Source organism: Meriones unguiculatus, chromosome X, assembly GCF_030254825.1.
Source record: "Meriones unguiculatus strain TT.TT164.6M chromosome X, Bangor_MerUng_6.1, whole genome shotgun sequence".
In the NCBI taxonomy this organism is placed as follows: Eukaryota; Metazoa; Chordata; class Mammalia; order Rodentia; family Muridae; genus Meriones; species Meriones unguiculatus.
This window is the reverse complement of record NC_083369.1, coordinates 29,069,169-29,085,244: the sequence shown is the minus strand read 5'-3', so window position 1 is coordinate 29,085,244 and position 16,076 is coordinate 29,069,169. Positions and strand designations below refer to the sequence as shown.

Below are 16,076 nucleotides of genomic sequence, written 5' to 3'. Positions count from 1 at the left end.
TGCAGAAATATGAGCACTGGTGTAAAAGGAGGCAGAGCTAGTGCCGCTGCACCATGCACAGGGTTGCCAAGACTAACACCATGGCCCGCTGGGATTGTAGGAAATTAGTTTTGATTAGCTGAGTCATTTTCCAGCAGTTCAGAGTTCAAATGAGGCAGGATAGAAGGACAGGGAAGATTAAGAAGAGATGGGAAGAAAAATGAGTCCCTTACCACTGGTGAGAAAAAGAAATTCTCATATGCAGGATTACAAACTATGTTTTTGGTAACAACAACAACACAAGCAAACAAAAACATATGTCTTGAGCCACCTAGGTGGTTGTAAGTGAGGGCACAGTGAAACCACTGAACTCGACCGCTCTGTGGATAGAAAAAAAGAAAGGTGTCTTTGGGGAAGTTCAAAGCTGCCATTGCTACCTCTTGGGGGGTGTAGAGAATAGCCAAAGGCTTTGGGTCCAAACTGAAGCTGCAGGGGCTACTTCTCAGGGACAGCAAGAGAAGCAAATGGGTAGCAAAGGCCTTGCCAATTATAAAGGGGGGGGGGTGGCTGCAGGGAGAGAGGTATGCAAGCCAAAAGAACCTGGAGGTTTAGAATAGCGTGGGGGAGGTGAGAAGACCCCGAAAGCTAGTGTGGGAGCTTTCATATGTGTTACAGGCATGTGCTAATAGGGAAACAGATGCTTCATTTGCAGAAGTTGCCATGGGAAGGGAATTAGTGTCTCCTCCTGAGAACAGAAGCAGGTTCCTGAGGAGTGCTGAAGGTAAGTAAGCTTTTGTCTATCCACCAGCAAGCCTTCTGTTTATCCTGTCGTAGTCCAGCCTGAGCTGAGCCCAGACTGTCATTCTGGGACATTATCAGTGCCATTTTAGAGGGTTTGAGACAGTGAAATCAGTGACATTTTAGAGGGTTTGATAACTGTGGTGTGAAGCCAGCCTGGATTATGTAGAGTTTATGTCAAACCTGACGCAACAGCAGCATCAAACCACTTAAGAACAGCACCGGAGATTAAATTAACAACAAATGGCAGGTGGTCATATCACCCAGCTGGGCCTCACCCAGCTCCTAAGACAAGAGCAGCCCTGGGACAACTGCCAAACGCCTTGACCCACTTTGTTCCTGGGCCCCAGTATACTTCGAAAGGGTTTGAACAACCCCAGAAGGGCTGAGGTGCGCTATTATGGGCAGAGGGCGGGACCTTGGACACACTCCACCCAATATCCCCGTCCCTGGGTCTCCCATCCCTGGGTCTCCTTGTAGCTCGAGTACTCCTTCCCTTGGGAAATTGGGAGCCAAGGGAAGAACGCCTCAAGACCTAAGAGTGTGAGAGCCGCCTGTCCAGAGATGGGACTCTTCTTGATTTCAGGAGTCTGGGGCCTTGCCTAGGCAGACTCTCATGACAGCCGAGTCAGGAGCTTTTGGAAGCTTAGCTTAGGGGTCTATTGTGTGGACATCAGAAGGCTGTGAAGCAGCTGGCTAAAGAAGAGAAGAAAATGGCCCTTGTCCCTGATGTAGGGGCCCTCCTTCCTGTGAGGGACTGGGCACAAAGGTGTCTATCTCCCAGCCTCCCATCTCCCCAAACCACAGCCCAGAGGTGTGAAAGAATGAAAAAACAACAGGGGGAGGGGAGGCAGAGTTGAACCAGGTGCACATTTCACACCTTGACCACTGGTGGGGCCCCAGGCAGCTTCACTCTGACTAACTTCCTCCTAGTCCCTCTCTGCTGCAGAAGAGGGAGGGCCCAGAGACCAGAACACAGGCCGGGAGCTTCTGACTAGGTAGCTGTCTCTGACCTAGTCTTGGGATAGAAAACTACCAAACTGAAGGCTAGGTGAGGGCTTGGCGCAGCGCTGTGACACAGGAGCCTTCCAGGGTATCTCAGCTGCAAACAACAGCTGACGCCCCACACTGCAGTTTTGAGGCTTGGGAGCTGGATTGGCAGCAGAAGAGGGGGGGGTGAGCTACTTATTGGGCGCCCATCTTTGTCACATAGTATCTATACGTACGGGGTACACTCCACAGGGCAACTCCATCAAATGTATATGCTATCCTTAGACCCACTCGTCAAAGTGAAATAGAGAGATGAACTGCTTTCCCAGGGTCACGTAGCAGGGCAGTCAGGGAGTTTGGCTAGGACTGGCAGAGCTCCTCTATCAATGGAGGACAGGGTCCAACCACTTTTAAGGAGAATGAGTCCTCTGGCCCTGGCCACAGCCACACTCATATGTGCCGTAAGCCACTACCCTCTATCGTGGGCTCCCTTGGCACCGAAGATTCTAAGCAGCTCTGGTTTGGGGGTCTATATATACTCACCTTGGGCTCTTAGCTGCACCTGTGCTAATCCTTTGGCCCAGTGCTAGATTCCTAAGCCTGTGGTTATCTCAGCTCACCTTAGAGCAACTCTGCTGAGGGAACTGCCTGGGTATTATTCTGATCTGTCCATGATCACAGAGGATGGCAGGTGGAACTAGGCCTGGAGTTCCACAAGCTCAGTGTTCTGCCAATTGCATGACAGCTGTGCAAGTCACTCAAGAGCAATGAGAGAGAGGCTCGCCTGGTCTGTCAGGACCCAATCCTGACATCTGGCTTTCAGGCCTCAGAAAGGAAGGCTCTATGCACCTGACCTTCAGGATGGTATTCCTTCCAGCAACCTGGGAAGGTAAGGATCATCTTCTCATCCTAGACAAATGAGAAGACTAGGGCCTAGGAAGGAGACTAGGCGTCCCTATACCTATACACTTCATATAGTGCAGTAATGGTTCAGCAGACACTGGGAAGACACACACTTGATTGCCAGCTTCTGCCAACACAAGGTATTTCTAAAATGACCATCTGTTTTCACCGCCACTGCTTTCATAAAGCAAAAGTCCCCTTTACTCTCAATAAAATGGGATGAGGAACACAATGCCAGACTAAGGCCTTGAAAATGGACAAGTATACAACCTTTGCAGTTATTTTTCTCATTTGCATAAGTCACAGACAGGCCTGGGGAAACCATGGTCTTAGTGGGCACGAAAGGGATTTTGTGGTGTTTCCCAGGCTTCTGTCTTCTCTGCCTCTACAGGCAGTTAAGTGCCATGTCTTACACATTCTGACTGGCCTGGCCCCAGGAATCCTCTTAGTCTGCTCCATTCACCGAGCTCTTGACCTCCTCCAAGACCTCTGTTCCCTTTGACCTGGAGGTGACAGGCTTTTTCAGAGAAGTGTCCCACCTGTCCACAGAAAGAGAAGGGCATTACGTTTTTTCAGGTGCATGCTATGGCAATAAGCCTGGACTGAATTTGGGGAACAACTTGCTTGAAAACTAAGCATCAGGCCACTGTGGTGGCTTATACCTGTAATGGCAGCACTCAGGAGCTAAGGCAGGGTTAGGGTCATGAATTCAAAGCTAGCCCAGGCTATACCGCACGTCCTTCTTTCAAAAAGAATCACATTTAAGTCAGGTATGGTAGCCCACAACTTGAATCCCAGTACTCAGGAGGCAGAGGCAGGCAGATCCCTGAGCTGGAGGCAGCCTCTTGAGTTCTAGTCTAGCCAGTGTCACATAGCCAGTCCCTGAAGAAAGACTTATACAGTCCTGACTTCCACTACCTGGCACTGATGCCTGCATGCTATTGCTTGGTGTGTGATTTCTACCATGTACATAGGTGGTACCAAAGTATATACAATATTCTTTTACTTGCCTCTTTCATCACCTAGGCATGGGCTCCTCTGTATTTAGCCTCATGAAAAATAGGTAGATCTCCATTTGGTTTTAGCTGGATGAATATATCAGGTTGTCCATTTAAAAGACAATGGACTATGTCTCCTCCTGCCAAACGCTGTGAGAAATGGTGGGCTCCTATAATCCTAGCACTCAGGAGGCTCAGCCAGGCAGGATGCTGTGAGTTCAAAACCATGTCGGGCTACAGAATGAGACTGCCTTAAAGGACAGTCCTAGACATATTTAGTTATTTGTGAATGGTATTGGGTAGGACAAGAACCACAGACTCGGTAACAGTCCCAATAATTTTAAGACTGCTAACATCCTTTTCGGAGCACTCAGATGGGTCTGTGTCCCAGGCACAACCGCAGGACAGACCAGCACATAAGTCTAGGTTGCTGAGTAGTGAACAAGCAGTGTGATGCAGAAGCACGTCTTGCACCTGACAGCAGGGCTGCCCTCTACTTCCCCATGGCGTGGCTTTAGACCTCCGCTCTCTCCTCGAAGAACCTCCACCCAGCCACCCCACATGCTTCTCTAGGACCCAGTCTTTCTTGCTCTGTCACCAGATAGAACTCCATTACTCCCGTTGTCCTATCAGTTGTGTGCTTGTTTTTGACCCACAGTCTCAGCTCCCAAACACTGAGTTCTCACATATTTCCCCAATTCCTGAGCATGCTCCTGACCAGTTCCATCTAGTCTGGACACCATACGGACATTCCAGATGGCCTTGGGCTCATTATAATCCCATGATGATTTTATATGTACATATCCACCAATGTCAGGTCAAATCCAATCACCCTCATATTAGGGGAAAAAAGAGGTGGTGTGCTGCTCTTGGAAATGTCTTCCCTTCCTATGCAGTTATGATGGCCAGTATTCATACCATATCCCACTCTAATCCAGTCCTAATGAGACTCCAACCCCAGCCTTGCTGGGGAGAAGGTGGCTTCTCTTCTCCAGTCTCTGTCATCAAATCACACTTCCTGCCTCTTCCTAGACATAGTTAGTTATCTGTGCATGGTATTGAGTAGGACTAGAACCGCAGACTTGGTAACAGTCCCAAGTTCCTGGCTAGCTCCTTCCAATATATTTACCTGGCCACAGGAGTGGCAGAAAAGGGACCCCGTGGAGGGCTGGTGTAGATAACCCCTTGGAAGAGGCTGTGCTGAGCTGTGAAATCTTCACTTCCTCTGTTCACTGCAAGTTCCCAACCACAAGTGCCAAAGCAGAGAAGAAGGCAGCACTGAGCCTGATCCCAGCAGCAACAGCCAGAGCACCAGCCTAGCCATGTACCTTGAGGTAAGTTCTTCTGTCCAGCTCAGCTACATTACAGTGCCAAGCTTTGATACCAGGGACAAGTCTGGCCTGGCCCGCAGCCATGGGGCACCAGAAGACTGAGTAAGCCACATGGAAGGCAGAGGTTAGGATAAGAGCAGTAGTGGGATTTGGAACCTAGTCTGGCCACTAACCACAGGCATGTCTCCTGCTTCTTTGGCTTGGATGCCTTATCTAAAAATGTCAGTTTTTAGAGACTCAACTTTGGTGATCTCTAGCTTTTGGGTAGTTTAGGATGGGGTGAAGGGGCGAATGGTGAAGAAGATTCCTTCCATCCGGATGACTGGTACTTCCATGTTGTCCTAGCTACTTGGGAGGCAGAAGCAGAAAGCTCACGTGAGCCCAAGAGTTTGAAATCAAGCCTGGCCATCTTAATGAAACCAATTAGGGCTTGGGTGGGGAACTCAGAAGGTGCCCAAATGGTTGCACAAGCCTCTGGGTAGGGGAAGGGAAGCAAGCATGCTGTGTGGAGGGGTACACCATGGTTTGTAGAAAAGCCTTATGTGAAGCCAGAAAGTCAGGTCACCAGAGAAGGGCTGAGGGAGGAAAGCAGGACCAGGGACTAGAAGGTGGAGCAGGGAAGTACCTGGAGAGGCATGGGGTTGATCCTGGTGCGGCCATAGCATTGAGGCTGACAAGCCACCAGGGGTGAAGATTAAGGGAAAGAATGGAAGGCTCCAGGCCCTGGAAGGAAGTTCCTCCTCCTGCAGGATGCCTTCCCTGTGTGAAGATAACCCAGAGGGTCCAGGGATTGCCCTCCTGCAAGAAGGGGAGTCACCTTCCCAGTCTGAGTAGATGGAGTTAAAGAGGAATGGGCCTGGGACAGGTTGACAGCTCAGGGTTTGGCCCAGAAAGAGCTCTTACTAAGGGAAACACCCATCAGAGTAAAAGACAAGGCACAGAGGGTCAAGACAGTTAAATCAAGGCCTTGACAGAGACGGCCTTCCTTTCCTCTTTCTTCCTTCCTCGGGCAGATTAGTGAATTTCAAGTGCTAGATGGTTCGGACCTTGTGTTTCTTCTGGAAAACAACACCTCTCCCTATGATTATGGGGAAAATGAGAGCAACTTCTCTACCTCCCCGCCCTGCCCACAGGACTTCAGCCTGAACTTTGACAGAGCCTTCCTGCCAGCCCTCTACAGCCTCCTCTTTTTGCTGGGGCTGCTAGGCAATGGAGCAGTGGCTGCTGTACTGCTGAGTCAGCGCACTGCCCTGAGCAGCACAGACGCCTTCCTGCTCCATCTGGCTGTAGCTGATGCACTTCTGGTATTGACACTCCCACTGTGGGCAGTGGATGCTGCTGTCCAGTGGGTTTTTGGCTCTGGCCTCTGCAAAGTGGCAGGTGCCCTCTTCAACATCAACTTCTATGCAGGGGCCTTCCTGCTGGCCTGTATAAGCTTCGACCGCTATCTGAGCATAGTGCATGCCACCCAGATCTACCGAAGGGACCCCAGGATACGTGTAGCCCTCACCTGCATTGTTGTCTGGGGACTCTGTCTGCTCTTTGCCCTCCCAGATTTCATCTACCTGTCGGCCAGCCATGATGAGCGTCTCAAAGCTACCCACTGCCAGTACAACTTCCCACAGGTGGGTCGTACTGCTCTGCGTGTACTGCAGCTGGTGGCTGGTTTCCTGTTACCCCTTTTAGTCATGGCCTACTGCTATACCCATATCCTGGCTGTGCTGCTGGCTTCCAGAGGCCAGAGGCGCTTGCGAGCTATGAGGCTAGTGGTAGTGGTGGTTGTGGCTTTTGCCATCTGCTGGACCCCCTATCACCTGGTGGTGATAGTGGATATCCTCATGGACCTGGGAGTTTTGGCCCGCAATTGTGGTCGAGAAAGCCATGCGGATGTGGCCATGTCAATCACGTCGGGCATGGGCTACATGCACTGCTGCCTCAACCCACTGCTCTAAGCCTTTGTGGGAGTGAAGTTCAGAGAACAAATGTGGATCCTCCTCATGCGCATGGGCTGCTCTCACCAGAGAGGGCCCCAGCAGCAGCCATCATCTCCCTGGACAGAATCATCCTGGTCTAAGACAACAGAGGCCTCCTACTTGGGCTTGTAACTCTGGAATGGAACTGTAACCTGTGCAACCCCAGTCCTAAACACACTGCAGTTCTTCTCCTCCTGTGTCTGGGCTAGCTCTGACTCACCCATAACATTGCTGCTGGGACTCACTGGCAGCCCAGCACCTCCAGGTCTCCTGAGAACCACTTTCCCAGCTCCATGCCCAGCACCGTTATTATGCCTTAGCTGCCACACCCTATTTTGATTTTTCAGAACTAGCTGCCTGAAGCCTCACTACCCTCCTAAATCAGCAAGTAGAATACAGCCTTGCCCGTGTGAGAGGAATAAGAGGCAAAGAGCATAGAGAGCCAGGCCTAGCTCAGCACTGAACATGGTCCCCAGTATCTCAATATTTGTCCAATTTTATGTCTAAAAACCCTGCTTAAACTCTCAATAAATAAGATAATGAGGACCAGATTGTATTCACAGTCATCATTTGGACCGGGTCTGACTGGGCTCTAGTGTGCACTTCTTCCCTCATTCTGCCTGACTTATAGTCTGTCTCTCTGCCTTCCTGGGGTCTGATGTGCCCTCTGCTGGAACCTGTGCTGCTTAGTGGAGCTGCTAGACAGTCATGAGCTTGGGTGGTGTCAGTGAATAGTTAATCAGCTGTCTAGGTACACTTTGGGGCCACTAGACATTAATGAGCCATAATTCCTGAATCCCAACTGCTCAGGCCAGCAGGGAAGGTATGGAAAAAATTAACAAATAATAAGCAGTCCATGGTGCAGAGCAAAAAGGCAGCACATGCTTAGTCCAGCACTGGGCATGAAGGCAGGAACTATCTGAGGTGAGTGACATGTCCAGGGTTAAGAGAAGGAAGAGAACGTGTTGTTGATTTCCGAGCAGAAGGGAGGGCAGTACTAGCGGTGGAGAGGCTGAAAACAGAAATGCTTTCCGGAGATTACAAGGGGTCTCAGCTGGGCCAGATGTGGTGGTACATACAAGTATTTGGGAGGCACAGTCAGGCAGATCTCTGTGAGTTCAAGGCCAGCTGGGTCTACAGACTGAGTTCTAGGCCAGCCAGGGCTACAGTGAAAGACCTTGTCTCAAGAAAAAAAAATAATCTCAGCTGGCTGGAGTTAAGGGCTTGGGTGGAGGGAAGGACTGAAGATGAAGCTGTAGGGTAGGCTGGGATAATGCAGTGAACTTGATCGAAGGCCAGGCAGAGAAGACTGTATTGGTTATTTGGTAGTACAGGCTTTTACTGGGAAAAATGGGTTTGGAAAAAAAGGTGGAGCAGGGGAGCTGAAAGGGTTAGGCTAACTTTGTAACCTATATGTCCTCTAAAGCCTATAGTTTTGAGTTTTAGGTCCAGGTTAAGCTAAAGCCTCTTAGTACCTTTCCAGAGAGTGAAAGAATGTGACCCTATCTGTGAGGACAGATATAAAAAAAGGGCAAGCAAGCAATGACCTTCACTCAGCAAAAGAAAGACCAGACCCTTGTCCTTGAGATCCTTGAGATAGCGTTTCTTAGCAACAAACCTAGACTTCTTCTAAGTAGCTTTTGACCTCCAGCCAAGAGCCCACAGCCCTAATCTTCAAGGATGAGCTAACCACCCCCACCTTCAATTGCAGCTGCATCCACACTTGGCAGAACTGGCCAAGCTTGAGCACCTAAGACTAACCAATTATCTTACTTTATAGCTTCCTCATTCAATCCTAAATTGCCAAAACTGCAACTTCAAATCTCCCGCAATTTTTCTTTTAAAAACCTAAAGGCCTTTGTCTCCTGGTGTCACTATTTGCTGACCAGCAGGGGTGACCCCGTTGTACAATGGTTAATAAGCCTCTTGCTTTTGCAACGAGTCTTGGTCTGGGGGAGTTTCTAGGAAGGGCACGATTGAACTCCTGAGCTGTGAGACCCCAGGTTCAGTTTGTAAAAATGCTTGCTGGCAAACGTAAAGACCCACGTTCAGATCCCCAGCAATTGTGTAAACCTGTGTGTGGCCATGTGTGCATGTAACTGCAGAACTGTGGGATGGGTTGGCTGGCTATCAGCCTGGGTGTTGGGGAGGAGGTAAGCTCCAGGTTCAGTAAGAGACCCTGTCTCAACAAAATAGGTGGACAGTAACAGAGAATACCCAATACACTCCTATGGCCTTCATATACATGTAAACATGTACACAGTATACCCATGCATGTGCACACACACACATCATGCACATAGCAATAAGGCTTATGATTCGTTAACAGTTGTTGGCACATTACCACCAAGAAAGAACTGGGCAGCAAGGAGCGTTCTCCACATCTAAAGCTGAGTGGAAAAAAAATAACCATTGCTTTCCAGAGGGCAGGTGACAGGGCTACCCACTGAACTGTCAGTTTCTCCCAGTGAACTCACACAGAGTGTGCCATGACCCACTCTGACAGGCTGGGACTTACATGAGGCTGCAGAGATGCTGGAGCTTGGGAGAGAAGGAATGAAAGATGTTAGCTCGAATAGTCTGCCCTGCCATATGTATATATATAGTAGCCCCAGTATTCCAATGAATAATCTATCCATATACAAAGTGAGAAGCAAGAGGAAAAATGTCAAAATTATATACCCTGATTATAAAAATATCAGTAGTGAAGATAAATATAAGCATTATTTGTAGCAGGCCCCTCAAGACATTCATGTTCCAATTCCCAGAGCTTATGATCAGGTCACCTTTCATGCCAAAGAGGAATAGTCAAGTGTGGAAAGCTGCTTGTTTGTCAGGCTTCTTTGTTATTGAGTTCTAAGTGAAAAGCATGTTTTCTTCCTGGCCTTTACTTGGAGACAGGGATAGGCAGGATGTTTTGCTAAGTTCACATCTTTTTGTTTGTGTGAGGATCATCCAAAAAGTGGTTGAGGTAAACAAGTTTGACTTCTTGTTGAACTCCTTCATTGTAATGAGTTACTTTGCTCAGACTATAAAAAGGGATTGTGGAATAAACAGGTGTGACAGTTTCTACTGGCAGCCCTCTGGAACTGATCCCATGTGCTCTTTTGCTTTTTTTTTTTTTTAATATTCTTTCAATCCTCACTTTCCCCTCAAGAACTGTTGGACTTGGGCAGAAGGCTCAGCACCCAAGCATGGTACATGCCTATAATCTGAGTACTTGGGAGGAAGGATAAAGCAGGAAGATCAACAATTTGAGACAAGCCTGGATGACTTCACAGATTTGAGACTATCCTGGGGCTAAAAAAGTAAAGTCCTATCTCAAACAAGCAAAAAAAAGGAGCAGGTGGCACACAACTCAGCTCTTGGAGGCAGAGGCAGGAGGATTTCTGTGAGTCTAAAGCTAGCCTCATCTAAGTAGCAAGTTCCAATCAGGGCTACACAGTAAGACCCTTTGTCAAAGCAACAAGAACAAAAACAAGCCTGCAAACATGGCAGAAGGAAAATGAGATTGGTAATCTGTGAACCAACTGATTTTAAAATAAGATCTTGGCAGGTCATAGTGGTGCATGACTATCTTCCCCAGGATTTGGAAGGTGGAGACAGGAGGATCAAGAGTTCATGACCTTCCTTGGCTACATTAAGTGTTCAAGGAGAGGACCAAGCCAGATGGCACAGCAGTTAAGGGTGCTTGTCACCAAGCCTGACAAGTTCAATCCCAACTTCAATCCCCAAGACACACGGGGCAGAAGAGAACTGACACTGGAAGGTTGTCCTCTGACCTCTACATGTATGCTGTGGCATAATCACACACACTCCCCTAAAATAAATGTAATTAAAAAATGTTAAAGAATTCAAAGTCTTCCTGGGCTATATAAGACCTATCAAAAATACTAATAATGAAAATAATAATGATAATTATGGGCTGAAGAAGGCGCTCAATTTGTAAAGTACTTACCATGTAAGCACAATGACCTGAATTTGGTCCTAGCAACCACATAAAAAGCTGAGCATGGTAGCGTGCACTTGAACTCCAGTCCTGGGGAGGTGTCAACAGGAAGAATGCAGTAACTTAGTGGTTAGCCAGCCTAGCCTAATTGGAAAACCCTACAGCCACATGAGAAACTCTGTCTCAAAAAACAAAGTGGACAGCTGCTGGAATAAAACCCAAGGTTTACCACTGGCTTCCACATGCATGGGAACACATGTGCCCTGACAAATACATATACACACACAGAAGAAGGAAGAGGAGGAGGAGGAAAAGGAAGAAGATGATGAAGAAGACAAAGAAGCCACTGTCTCTAAGTGAACCCAGTGTCATACACGTATCTATAAAAGTAAAGGGGAAAAGGTGTTTTGTCTTTTAAGAAGCCATGAAACAGGGGCTGTGAGAGGCCTCTAGGAACTGGAAAAGACAAAGAAATGGATTCTCCAGAAAGGAAGGTCCCGTCAGCACCGTTACTGTAACCTAAGTCACTCATTCTGGAGTCATGACCTCCAGTACTCTAAGATAATACACTCATGCTGCTCTAAGCCACTAAACCAGTGGTCATTTTCTATGGTTCCCACAGAAATATACAAATACAATTTGGGGTCCAATCCACACCCTCAACAGCTCCCACAGACAGGGAGTCTTCTGGAGTACTTGAATAAGAGAAATGTAAAGTGAGATGAAAATACTTATTTTCTGAATAATTACACAGAGGCTTCACTCAGAGCTATGAAGTTGAAATTCATGAACCAAGTTGGCTCTTCAAGCAAGGACAGTGTGATAGGCTGACAGTAGCTTAGCCATGAGGCATTCTGCCTGTACAACGTATGCTTTTATGATACTATTCTCAAATTCTCACCACTCCCCCTCCCAGGAAATAGCATGTTCTTCCGTGCTTTATTCTACATGTTAAAACTATATAGTCAAAGTGAAGACCCAAGGTGGATCCAAGGCGCTTCAAGTATTGTCAAGGGTTGTATGGTTAGCAAAAGAGGTCTTTGTTAAGAACACTCACCATTAATAACAAGTAAGAAAACACAGAAAAACTCAGTATTTAAAGCTTGACAGAAATAGAATTTTCTAAAACTTCTTGTCAGTAAGGGAGTCAGCTCACATAAATACACTCCAGGGCACCCTCAAGGATTTTGCTTTTGTTTACTGGCAAAATAATCCTTGCTGAGTATTTTAATCACATCCCCATGTCTGATACCTACTGTCCCATAAGGCGCTGCTCTATAACTTTTCTGCACATATTTGGCAAATGGTCTCACATGGGACACTGTGGGGGATCCATCCTTCAGAAATAATGGCAGCAACAGCAGACGCTGTTTGCACCTGGCACAGAAGCATTCAGTATTCAACAGTCTGCTATAGCAGCCGACCCTGATAAGGAAGGAGACACAACACCATAAAAGAAAATCAATCATGATACCTCAACATGAGCTCCAGCTCCTTAGCCTTGTGCCCAAAACAATTTCCTTGGGTTCTGAGGATCCCCAGGGAGCAGCAGGGCCAAGCCTGCTCAAATTAGGGGACAGGGTGGGAGGAATAATAAAGAAAGAGGACACAGAAACAGTGTAATTTAGTCCTCAAGTCAGACAGTCCATAAGCTTACAGTGGCTACTTGGTCCTGCCATTTGGGAGGCTGAAGCAAGAAGGTCACAAGTTCAAGGCCTGCCTGAGCTATACAGCTAGCTTAACACTAGAATGGAAAATTTTGCTGGCACCCTCTTTCAAAGATAAAAATCAGCAAAAGGAAGGCTGGTGATATTGCTCAGGCAGGGTGCAATGCAGTGTTTGCCTGGCACACATGAAGCCCTCAGTTCCATTCCCCACACCAGAAAAACAAATAAACAAAACCAAACAGGTACTGAGGACTAGAATGACAAAGTAATTGGACAAAGTCTGAGAAAGCTCTTACCTGTATTTGCACAGAACACATTCATAATAGATCCTGTAGGTAATTATATAGTTATGGAAATGGGTGACAGTAGGCAGCACCAGTTGTACTGAATTGCATTTTTGAGCATAATACAGTCAAAAGTCACCATGAGAACCCTGGATGCCATCAAGCAGCCAAGAGGCTGCATGGCTCAGGGATCACAGTGTCCCGAACTGATCTTGAAAGAGGAATAAAAGGAACTGTGAGCACTACAATGGGTTTTCTTCTGTTCTACTGCCTGGCAACCCCTTGACTTTTACCCCCACCAAACACAGCATATTCTCACAGAAGCATATGCAGGCAGCCATAAGGGTTGCCTTACCAGGATTCTGAGAGCTAAACTTCCACCCATGACAAGCTGGTTTGGGTTTTAGCTGCACCTTAAGAGGTCAGCTTCTGGGGGAACAGCTCCAGCATATTCATCTTTTTGTGGGCATTGCTAGAAATTCACCTGGGCAAGGCTTGGTTTCTTCCTTCTATGGACAAAAGTGGGCTCAGGGGGTATCTGTAGCCAAGAGATTTGGTCAGCAGAAGCTTGGGGTAAAATAAAGATCTGAACTGGGATCTATTATGAAAAGCAGCCTAATTAAATTTATTTATTTGTTTGTTTGTTTGTTTATTATGTATGTGTGCATATATGCACATGACATAGCATACGTGTGGAGTCCAGTATTTTCTTTCTGCTTACCATGCAGGTCCCAGGGATCGAATTCAGACTAGGTCATTTGGTAGGACTAAGCCATTTCACCCACCCTGAGATGGATATTTTTTTTTTAAAGACAGGGTTTCCCTGTGTAGACCGGGCTGTCCTGGAACTCTCTCTAGAGCAGGCTGGCCTTGAATTCACAGTGATCTGCCTGCCACTGCCTCCACAGTGCTGGGATTAAAGGCATGTCCTACCACTGCCTGGCTTAGCTGCACTCTTAACAACTGACTGAGCTTAGAATTAGAAAGTCCATTTAACCTATAATTGCAGTCCTTGAGAGGCTGAACCAGGAGGATGGCCCTGAGATAGAAATCAGTCTGTGAGATCCTTTCATAGTGAGCTCTTATCTCAAAACAACAATAACATTGTTTTGTTTGCTTTAGTGTTTTTGTCTTTCTGCTTTTTTGAGGTCTTTTTCTGTTTTGATTTAGTTTTTTGTTTTCCTACTTTCTTTTTTTTGAGAGTGGGTACACAAGCAAGCACACATAACGTTGGTCATTAGGGTGGGTCTGGGAGAGGGGAAAGAAAATGATCAAAATGTATTATATGAAAAAAAATATTTTTAAGTTAAAACCAACAACAAAATCTCAGCAGTTTATATAATTCCAGCACTGAATGGCTGAGGCAGGATGACTATAGAATTCAAGGTCACCTTGAGCTAAATAGTGAGTATGAGACCAGCCTGCTCTACAGATTGAAAGCCCCCTATGTCAATCTGTAGCATAGCCCTCCCTACCAAAGGAAGGTCATTCAAAGCTGGGTTGGTGGCAGACACTTAAATATAGTTCCTGCTACTCAGGGAGCTTAGATGAGAGCTCTGCTTGAGTCCAGGGGTTCAAGATGAGCCTGGACAACATATTAAGATTTCAGATCAGAAACAAGACAAAAAGCCTTGATTTCTAAGAATTAATGAGTGTTGTAGCTAATATTCAATGGCAAAGCACTTATAGAGCATATGTGAGGCTCTGTTTCCTAATATGGTGGGGGCACTTGAAAGTAGTAGAAAAATGTGAGTTATGATTGGATCTAGAGACCCAGAAGCAAAAGAATGGTTTGAGACCCAGAGGGAAAAGAGTGGTTGAAGCCTGGGCTAGCAATGTAGTAGTGAGAGGTTAGATAAGAGATGTGAAGAAGGAGCAGATTACAATGTCCTGGACAACCAGGTTCTAAGCAGGAAAGCTCACAATAAATTGAGTGCAGTGTGGAGAAGAGGGCGGGGATGAGTGTGAAGGTGGAGGACAGGTTCATGACTGTCTAGAGAGGACATATTGACATTTAGATACTGAGAGAATGGAGATGCTGGCTTTTGAAAAGAAAAGTGATCAGATGGGCCTAAAAACTAATCTGTTATGTTGGATTCATTGGCATGGCAAGACATCCAATAATAATGTCTTCTAAGCAACACACAGAAGGTCTGTCCATCCCTAAATGACAGTTCAAAGCTGTGACATAGGCTGCCAGATTAGAGTAAAAAAAGTTTTTTTGTTTGTTTGTTTGTTTGTTTTATCAGAAGGACAGGGTGCTAAGTTCAGGCCACTGTATTTCTGATTTTGCAGTCACTCAATGCAAATTTTGAACAGATTTATGAAGCTATATTTAGCATAACAGGCTCCATATTTAAAATTTTATCACAACTGGCTTTTGAAGTTCATTTCTCCCTTACCCTGTATTCAACTGGAATGTGGACTGCTACCTCCTCACTATGGGCTCTTCCATCTGGCATCTCCTTTGCAAGTCAGGGTCACCTCTCTAATCATATCCCTCTTCTCCCATTTATACAAAAGCACTAATTTTGTTCTTTACTACCAGGTTCTTTATATTCAAATCCAACTACTCACTCACCTCCAGAGGAATTTTGTTTCCTTCAGAATTTTACATTCCCAGTAGGGCTGGTATTAAAGGCCTGAATCAATGTGGTTCTAAATCACTGCTTTTAGCTAGCACTTCTCCTGTGCCCAAAGTGGGCAACTCAAACAATATCTGGAGTGAACTGCGATTTCCCATTTTTGTATTCAGCATCAACTCTTTCCCAAGACACAGAGTGACCCCATCTCTAACTTTACTGAGAACCACCAATGGTATTTTATCATTTGCAAAGAACCTCATCTTGAAAATGAGGACACTGAAGCTCAGAGGTATCTGGCCCAAAGATCAGATAGGCCTTCAGACCCAAATCTCTCAGTCTTTTCATTAAACCATCATCTCTGCAACATATGTCAAGGAGTATCTCAATCAAAACAAAGAATAATGCTGACCATACAAAGGGTTAATGCTCAGTCACTATTGATTTCAGTGTAAGCAGGTTTTTTATGAGCTAGGTCTTGCCACATAGGCATGGCTGGCCCTAAACTCATGACAATCATTGTGCCTTATCTTCCTGTTGCTGCAATTTATCCGATGTGTCACCATAGCTGGAGGCTTTTTAAAAATCATGGCTAGAGCAGCTGGGTCAGAGAAACGAGTGC

The 16,076-nt window shown here is 46.5% G+C and overlaps 1 protein-coding gene across 1 annotated transcript; it reads left to right on the top strand.

The window, feature by feature from the left end:
* The first annotated feature begins 699 nt into the window (after positions 1–699).
* Positions 700–7,517, top strand: LOC110542361 (C-X-C chemokine receptor type 3). Its single transcript, XM_021628957.2, has 3 exons — positions 700–760; positions 4,908–5,002; positions 6,013–7,517. The coding sequence occupies exons 1-3, from the start codon at positions 700–702 to the stop codon at positions 6,949–6,951; spliced, it is 1,095 nt and encodes a 364-aa protein (XP_021484632.2). The 3' UTR covers positions 6,952–7,517.
* Positions 7,518–16,076: the final 8,559 nt, after the last annotated feature.